The 9,426-nt window shown below is 45.7% G+C and overlaps 1 protein-coding gene across 1 annotated transcript in view; it reads left to right on the top strand.

Annotated features, from left to right (window-relative positions):
- The window catches only part of RP9 (RP9 pre-mRNA splicing factor), a 16,376-nt gene that overhangs the window by 511 nt on the left and 6,439 nt on the right, over positions 1 to 9,426 (top strand). Inside the window, exons 2-4 of the mRNA XM_045288669.1 lie at positions 5 to 63; positions 5,844 to 5,874; positions 7,749 to 7,878. Coding sequence (XP_045144604.1) covers positions 5 to 63; positions 5,844 to 5,874; positions 7,749 to 7,878 — 220 coding nt within the window. The remainder of the gene's footprint in view (positions 1 to 4; positions 64 to 5,843; positions 5,875 to 7,748; positions 7,879 to 9,426) is intronic.

Here is a 9,426-nt window from a genome sequence, read left to right as displayed (position 1 = left end):
GGAGCAGAAACGGCGGCGGCACGACGCGCAGCAGCTGCAGCAGCTCAAGCACCTGGAGTCCTTGTGAGTCCTCGCCCGACCTTCTGGAAGGAAGCGGGGCCTGCAGTCGGTTGGTTTCCTGCGCGGGGCCGGGGCGTCGCCCGGGCGCCGTGTTGGTGCGTTAGGCGGGGGTCCTTGGAGTCACCGGACTGGGCAGGTGGGCCGAAGATCGCCCCTTCCCCGTGCGACCGCACCCACGCCCTCCCCGTCGGACCCCAGCAGTAACTGGCCGCCGACCATTGTCCGGTGTCGCGGCCGTTGGACTTTGGTCCTTGTGTGGCCCGAAAGGGTCCCCTCCCTCGAGTCCTTGGAGCCCGGCCTCGGCCCGGAGGAGGAAACGGAGGCTCCACCCCGGGCGGCCCCACCGAGGCACACGTGGGTCGGTGGGTTTGGCTCTTCTGAGTTTCTCACTCCCAGTGCTGCCATGTTTGTGTTCAGTTTTGGCATCGCCAGGCACTCGGTAGTAGCATTGGCTGGAAGTAGTATTAGGCGCGCAGTATTTCTGGAACTGAGTGAAGCAGGAGTTCCGCCGAGCCTCGGGCTTCGGTTCAAATCGTTCCCCTGCGAAAGGAGGAAATCTCCATTCTTTCCTGGTGTTTAAAATAGGGTTGGAGACCAGGCTGAAAAGCCTGGCTGCCCTGTGGCAGAGTCGGGGCTGTTTCTCTCTCGTCTGTTTTGACCAGGACCCGAGAGTGGAAGCTTCAGAGAGGCAGTTTCTGCTCAACATAAGGAAGAACTTAGGACCAGCTGGTCAGCATGGCCTGGTTTTGTAAACAATTGGGTTAGGCTTGGGTTTTGTTTTTGTGCCCCTGTAAAGGAACCCCGGTGGAGCAGTAGTTAGGCATTCTGCTGCCAAAAGGTTCAAACCCATCAACCTCTGGTCAGGAGAGAGCTGGGGCAGCCCGCGCCCCCAGCACCACAAGGACAGCGCAGCTCTAAGAGACTGCTAACTGGCCAGGTCAGCATTTCGAAACCACAGGCCCATTCGCCAGAAGAGACCGCTTTCTGGTCCCGCAAAAGTGAGTCCCAGAAACCCACAGGGGCAGTTCAGCCCTATCCTATAGGGTGTCTATGAGTCGGCACTGACCCCATCGCAGTGAACAGCCATTCTTCAAAAAAGGTATTGATTCATGCACCTGTAGGAGGTTGCACTAATGACTAAGTTCATTTCAAAGAGTCTGTGACCCTATAATTATCTCTAGAATTCCAACATTTTCTAATTTACCATGCCCACTGAGTTATTCAATAAATTTTAGGCTAGGTTGATCCTGTAAGGAATAAGTGCGCCAGTTGTTAAAATCCTTCCTAATTAACCTGAGAGCTTTGATGCAAAATGCAAAAGATCACAGGCCAGTGGGTAGAAAGTCCTTGGATCCAGTGTCATTGGAAATATCTCAGCGCTGGCAGGGGTCTCTGCATAAGGGTGGATCCGTGTCTTGTCAGCTATATCTCCCAGCGTATGAACAGTCTCCCATCTCCAAAGAGGAAGTACCGGATTTCCCAGAATTCTCAGAAGGCCGTGCCCACACAGAGGCCTCATTGGTTATGATCTGATTGACAAGGTAGACTCCACCCCTACGCTCTTAATCCTCAAATTGACAATTATATATCTACCACAAACCCTGATGCACACCTTTCCTGATTTTAAAGCACGTTTTTCTGTTCGAACTCTTTGTCTGTGTATAGCTTCTGCATGACCACAGTTAATTGTTCTGGGTAACATTCTTGCCAATGTTACCCGTAGTTTATGCAGATACCTTTGCATAGCCAATGAAAAAGAGCTAAACATCTCTGGTGTTTTCTAATTTAAGATGAGATCTAGTGGGTGTCATCAGTGATATTCCTTGTTCCATGTCCTCTTGTGAATCCTAGCTGGACTTTCTCGCTACAACCCCTTTGTAAATTATCTCCAGCAGAATTTTACTTGAGTGATAGTTTTGAACAGTGGGTTAAGTGCTTGAATACGAACCAGTAGGTTGGTGGTTCAAGCCCCCCAGCTGCTCACTGGGAGAAAAATGTGTGTCTGCTTCTGTAAAGTCACACCCTGCGAAACCCAAAGGGGCTGTTAGGTTGCTACTAGTCTGAATCAACTCAATAGCAGCAGGTTTGGTTGGGGTTTTTTTTTAGGGTGTGTGTGTGTGTGTGTGTAGGGTACCTGAAGGTGCTGGTCTACTGAGTGGTTTCTCTAAAGAAGATACAGGGGAGTTTCAAAATGTTAGTGGGAAACTGGAATTAAAAGATAAAGGTACTTCAGTACTTTTTGAAGTCCCCACAGTGTTGTGGGTGAATAGCGAGGGAGTGAGCTGAGTAGCCCAGTGTTCAGACTAAGACTTCATGCCTGTCCTAGCCAGTGCTCACCCCGTTTCCCACCCTCACCTTGCCAGTAGGCCTGCATGTTTCACAGGGACTGAACCTGCAGCTTTCTTCCAAGACAGACAGGCTGTGTCTGCAGAATTCTCATCTTCCGCAGGTTAGCACTGCCTCTTCCTAAAGAAGTTATTTCCCACTTCCTGTCGCTTGCCTCTGCCTTCCCTTATGCGTTGAAATCTTACTCTGCTTATATCTCCCGTCGGGATGTTTACATTTCTTTAAAAAGGACTGTAACTTTTAATTCCTTGAATATTATTTTAAGGGAGTCTTGAGGTCCCTGAGGGAACCTTGGTGGCATGGTGGGTATGCTTTGGGCTCATCCACAAGGTCAGCAGTCCAAAACCACCAGCCAGTCTGTGGAAGAAAGATGGGGCTTTCTATTTTCCATGAAAAGTTACAGCCTCGGAAAGTCACAAAGGCTCTTCTACCCTGTCCTAGAGGATCACTGTACGCCAGTGTTGACTCGAGGGCAGGGAGTTTGGTTTGCGTCTGAGAGGTCTCTGGGTGGGACAAATGGTTTGTTCTTGCTAAACAACTGAAGACTGGTGGATTGAACCCACCCAGCTGTGCCACTGAAGAAAGGCCTGGCGCTCTGCCTCCATGCAGACGGCAGGCAGGACAGTTTTCGGGAGTGCAGGGCTACTCTCTACCATGTGGGGTCACTGAGTGAGAATCAGCTCAGGGTGTGGAGTTTGGGGTGGGAGTCTGGAGTTTGGGGTGGTCGTTCGGCTGTGCTAAATGGAGAACCTGCTGATGGGCTTATACAAAATTGGATTAAAATCCTTTTATTCTGGACATGCCTTTTTCAGGTCTTCTCCATCCCCGCTGACCTGCTTCTCTTTGCCCTTACCAGCCACGCCCCTGAAAGCACCTGAATCCAGCCCCATGCTCTGGAGAGCACCCTCTCCCCTCTGTTTTCTCTCCCTCCCTTTACCCTGTCCCATAAATGTACCTGGGCTGCCAGGCAAAAGCAAACTGTGAGTGTGGGTGTGTTAGGCTGCATTGTCTAGAATAACAAATTTGGTGATGTGTGGGTACAGGGGTCCCCACAGTCGAACAGGTCCTCAGGAGCGACTCTGGGATTGTGGAACATATTAAAGATAGACACAGCCATCCGGGCACAGGGGCTCCAAGTCCCTATGTCAGGACCGAGAGTGAATGTAATTTCCAATGGGTGCAGATGATGGGGCTTACTGACCTTTCAATACGATCATACAGCGAGCATATTAATGTTCATTAATATTAATTAACATAGTTAATGGGTCATATCGTAAGCGAGTAACATAATAAACAAGCAGTGAGGTGAGTCATCTTGACCTTGTGCTAGTTAACCTCCAACATTGCTGAGCACTCCCCAGGGCAGTAATCTATGATCACAATCAGCAAGCGATGGCAGGGTTGGCTCTAGATTGTGATTGCTGGTATCTACAGAAGACCTCCAGGAATAGTGATGTAACCAGACACAGGAATGATGTATCTTATATGGTAGCTCCTTTATGACAGTTCCTTTATGGGGTGTTATTGGAAGGACTAAGTTCAGTCATGAGAATGTATATTAAGTTTTATTTATATCTAAAAACCATGAGAGTCTTCCCCCACTGGAATCGGCTTTCCAGACCTGTAATTATGAGCATAGAGGATTTAGCTGCATTATACTCTCATCCAGTCCCTCAGTGTACCACATAGTGACACTCGGATGTATAAGAAAGAGCTTTATATCAATAAGGCAACCCAGTCCAGTTCAACTCCAGCCCATAAGTCCCTCTTCCAACTGTGGGCTCATGTCGCAGAAAAGTGAAGCAGGAGATCACCGACTGGTGGGTGTAGAGTCCCATGGATCCCAGGCTGGTGGAAACATGGCAGACAAGCACAGCTCTCAGAGTTGGGCCCCCTACATGGGGACACAGCTTGAGTTAGACACAGAATCCCAGCGAGCAGGAAGGCAAAGTGGCAGAGAGAGAGAGAGAGATCGTCTGTCCTACTCTTGTACAAAAGGCTTATGACATTAAGGAGATGTCATCGGGCTGCAACTTGATTGACAAGTTTGACTCTATCCCTAGCAAGGAGCGTCAGTGGACATAACCCTGACTACCACTGTGTGTGTGTGTGTGTGTTTCATTTCTACTTTCCAATCCAATAGGAACCTGCTGTAAGAACAGTTTTGTGGAATGGAGTACACTTACATGAGAGCCCTTCTAAATGAAAACTCACCCCAGCACTCTCAAAGGGGTAATGTAAAATGCCTGGAAAAAGTAAGAATTCTTGCCTTGTCCACACTTGGAAAGATAATATTTCTTCCCTTTTACATAAATTTAGTCTATACACTGCTCAGCACAAATTATTATAATCTGATTTAACAGCAAGGTTCTATAGCTAGATAGCACCCCAAAATGGGCCTCCACCATTTTTATGTGGGTGTAATTTTAAGATTTCACTGAGGGTCTCGTGGGGTAATGGGGTACATATTGAACTGCTTAACACAAGGTCAGCAGTTTGAAACCACTAGCCAGCCGCTCCTTGGGAGAAAGACATGGCTTTCTGGTTCCATCAAGAGTTACAGGCTCAGAAACCCACAGTTACAGCTCAAAGACCAAGCTCAGTAGCTGTCTACCCTGAGCTATGGAGTCACTGTGAGTCAAAATCAACTCTGTGGTAGAGTTGGGGCTTTTTTGGAAAAATTAACTTGATAGAAACAGTCTTCTCAAATGTCACCATGCAAACCCAGACTACACAGTAGGCACACCACTGGTAAAATATTACTGTAAACTTGGAGGTTGACCCTTTAAATTATACTACAGAGACTAATGAAGTGTTTGACCCAGGCGGGGACAGAAAACACCAATGGCCTTCCTTTAAACGTGTGGGGAAAGCTGGAAAAGGGACCTTTTAGTTCCCTATTGCTAATATATTTTAGCTCCCATTACTGATAACAATAGATTTAAAATAAGCAATCCCCTCACACCCCCTTTCATTCTTGGCAGGAACGATTACATATTTTTCAGGAATTTGGATCTCAGTTTGGTTTGCCATATGTTGTTTATACGGCGGTTGTGGTTCAAAGAATAAGATTATTGAGTATTTAGAGCCTGTGCCACCAATACCCATAGATCCAGAATCAGCCCGCGGGTCATCTTCTCCCTAACTCTTCCCCGTGTTCTCCTGCGTTTCTCATCTTCCCCCCAAAGTTATTTCACTAAGACAAGTTAGTGGCTAAATTCAAATCCTATGTGTCCGCAGGGTGTGCTGTAGCACGAGCTTACTGATAACGTGTTTCCTCGGTACTGAGCGTACTACGGTAACTTTTAGATGTCATGTCACTTTAAAGTTCTTCACGGAGGAGATTCTTTTCATTTTGTCCCGCTCGCTTTTTGCTCAGTAAAAATTCATTATGCTCCTATTAAGATGATTGATGGATTTTTTCTCTCCCTTTCTAGCTATGAAAAACCTCCTCCAGGGCTTATCAAGGTTAGTATGTGAATTCTGTACTCTTGCTTATTCTCTTACCCATTTGAGGAGGTTTCAAAAAGTTCCATTATAGAAAATTCCCTTCTTTCAATTTCATTTTCCATAATCTTTTGAAACAGTCCCTGTATACATAGAAACTTACTAGTTGGGATGAGGAATAATTGTATAAGGCATTTAAACTTCCTTTTTTAAATACCCTGCAAGGAGCACTGGTGGTGTAATGGGTTACAAGTCACAAGGTCAGTGGTTCAAGCCCACCAGCCACTCTGCAAGAGAAAGATGAAACTGTCCTCCTGTAAAGATTGGCAGTCTCAGAAACCCAGAGGGGCAGTTCTGCCCTGCCCGGTGGGGTCGCTGTGAGTCTGCATGGACTCAGGGCAGGGAGTCTGGGTGGGTTTGGTTCTTCTTTACAGATGCAGGTAGATGATGCATTTGGGCTTTGTAGAAAGATAATCAGTCACGTTTCTCTCCCCCAAGTTATCACTGCCTAAAGAAATAAAGCAACGAAATCAAACTCTCTGCCACGGCGTTGATTCAGACTCATAAAGACCCTTTAAGACAGAGTAGAACTGGGCTTGTGGGTTTTCGAGACTGGTACTCTTTAGGAGTAGAACGCCTCATTTTCCTCCCCAGGAGCCGCTAGAGGTCTGACCTTGAGATTACCAGTCCAACTCGTAACCTATGACACCAGGAGCCCGGAAGGTTATCACCGACGCCCCTGTGTTTTCTTCAGCCATTGCCCCTCTCTTTCTCACACACAAATGCATCTGCAGAAAACTGCTGTCCTGTTGTCATTGTCTGACTCACCAGCCCAGCCCTCAGAACACCCTCTGCTGTGTCAGCCCCTCCTAGTGCCTGCAGTTCTAATCAGCTTAAAAATGGGAGTGTGAGAAGGTGAGCGCATGCAGGCCAGCCTCTGTGGGGTACGAACCCTGCTCCAGCGCCCTGGCAGAGTGCCCATGTCTCGGTTCAAGTGAAACTTAACAGTAGCAGCAGTCAGAGACCCAAGCGACTTGAAGAAAACATAGATCTGTGAACCAGACCCATCCATTATTAATTTAATATTCATGGAAATGTACATTTAAAAATAGCATCTTAATTGTAAATGCAGGTATTCAGTGATGAAACTGCATTTTGAGCTTATAGCATGTGCATGACTATAAGTCATGACAGAGGCCTTCAAGGTATAAGCAGCTATGTTTAAAAAATTTTTTTAAGATTATTGGTCAGATAAAGACTGTGGTCCCTATTCACCCTTCAGGAAATGAACTCACCCATGGCTTAATTTTCAGGCAGACTGTAAACTGGTCTTTAAGGGAAGTAATAATACTAAGGAAGTATGCACACCTTAAAATAACCAATCATTGGAAGTCAAAAGGGCAGCCCTTATCCAGGGACAAAGTTCCAAAGGGTTAGGAAAGAAGGAAGAATGGAACCAGGAAGCACAGGGAAGAAGTAGGGTATATGGAACTAAAGAAGACATTTTATGTTTCTTAATATCTTTTTAATAATCCATACTATTTGTATTATTCTAGAAAAGCTTAACTTGTTTGCTCTGTGTTCCTAAATGTGGCCTCATTCCACCAAGATTTCCCGTTAGTAAAAGCCATTTTGTGATCTTCTCATCGACACAACACCAGAATTTAGGGTGAGCTCACCGATCACTCCTATGTAAAGAACTCTAGTAATATTCTTTTCAAAGAACAGCTACCTCTCCCAATGCAGTTCTTCTGGAACATTCAGTGCCCCCTTGGACCACATATAACTTGCTGTGGGACTGCTGCCCTGTGAGAAAGTCAGGCCTTGGGAGAATTCAAGTGGCTCGTTTTGTTTTGTTTTGGCCTAATTGTTCACACATTGTTTCCCTTGTTTAGGAAGATGAGACTAAGCCAGAAGACTGTATACCAGATGTACCAGGCAACGAACATGCCCGGGAGTTTCTGGCCCATGCACCAACTAAAGGACTATGGATGCCACTGGGAAGAGAAGTCAAAGTTATGCAGTGTGAGTGTGGCAGTTTCAGTAACACTACCCAGACACAAATAGCGAGTTACAGAGCACAGTTTACAATGCATACTTAAATTATTTAATTGGATTCACTTCTCAAACAGCCCTGTTAAAGATCCCCATTTTATAGGTAAGAAAGCAGACTCATAGATATTGGTAAGTTGTTCAAGGTAAAAGGAAGAGCAAAGCTTTGAATCCAGGGCTTCTGACCTCAAGTCCAGTCACTGGTCTTGCCGTAGTTGCCTTTGGAGTGCATGCGCCAGTAGCACTAAGGATCTTCCGTGATGGAAGTGCCATGGGGACAAGAGGTGCTGGTGGACGATCCCTTCGGGTTAGGCCTCAGTAGATCATTCCAGGTTATTAAATATACCCTCCATGAAGAATTTGCAGGAGAAAGAGGAGGCTTTCTGCTCCGGCAAAGATATACAGTCTCAGAACCCACAGGGGCAGTTCTACTCTGTCCTTTATGGTCGCTATGAGTTGAAAGCCCTCGCTGGCATTGATTTTGGTTTTTAGTGTTTTTTTTATTATGATTGTATTCAGAGTTCGTCGTCCACTAACGTGAATAAATTTCCTTTCCTGTACCTTGCATGTTTTGTATTTCCTACAATGAATCATTGTGTTTTTGTTCTCTCTGCTCTCTTTTCTTATACTGATCACTAGTTCAAGACCTTCAGATGCTGGAGGGGCTCTGTCAGTCTTATCACTCTGATGATGATTGGTCCCCTGCTGTTGTCCACGGTCTCGCTTCACTGTCATGCCCCGCCCCCCTTCCCTTTGCCTCTCTCCTGTGTTGACGTCCTATTTCCTGTATCTCATGCCGTTTCCTTGTTATACATTCTGTTGTTCTGGTAGAGCACATCTCCGGTAGTTTCCTGACAAAGAAGTTTATGAGAGAACTTATTTTTATGGAAGAACTTATTTATACTTTTGAGAATTTACTTTTCTGTAAACTTCTTTGTTACAGATATTTCCATTTGCCAGGGTATAAAATTCTAGATTAAAAACCATCATCCATTACCTTCTTGTTTCTAGAGTTAATGCTGAGCCGCCAAAACCATTCAGGGTCCGGATCCCGGGGTGTGCCCTGGGTTGTTGTTAGAGCCGTGGAGTGCTTCTTTCCCTCTGGAAGCTCATGAGACGGATGGCCTCCTCTCCAGTGTTGTGAAGTTCCACAAATTATGTGCTTCCCTCTGTGTTTGCAAACCTACTCTTCAAATAGTGCACTTCCTAGAATGGTTTCCCAGTGTCTTTTCCTCTTCTGTTGATATTTTTGTTATATCTCCTAGAGTATTTCTTCAACATTACCTTCCAAGCCTTTTATTACGTTTTTTGTTTTTTCTGCTATCATATCAATTTTTTTTACTGGACAAGTGAGGGGTTTTTTTTTGTGTGTGTGTGGTTTTTTAATCTTTTTTTTTTTTCCTAGTTCCTTATTTATTTATTTATTTTAACATTTTATTAGGGGCTCATACAACCAACTGTTATCCCAATCCATACACACATCAATTGTGTAAAGCGCATTTGTACATCGTTTCTCAAAAC

The sequence above is a fragment of the Echinops telfairi genome, unplaced genomic scaffold (genome assembly GCF_000313985.2).
Source record: "Echinops telfairi isolate 266 unplaced genomic scaffold, ASM31398v2 ScPeMD7_23;HRSCAF=83, whole genome shotgun sequence".
Classification (NCBI taxonomy): domain Eukaryota; kingdom Metazoa; phylum Chordata; class Mammalia; order Afrosoricida; family Tenrecidae; genus Echinops; species Echinops telfairi.
This window is presented reverse-complemented; position numbering and strand designations above follow the sequence as displayed.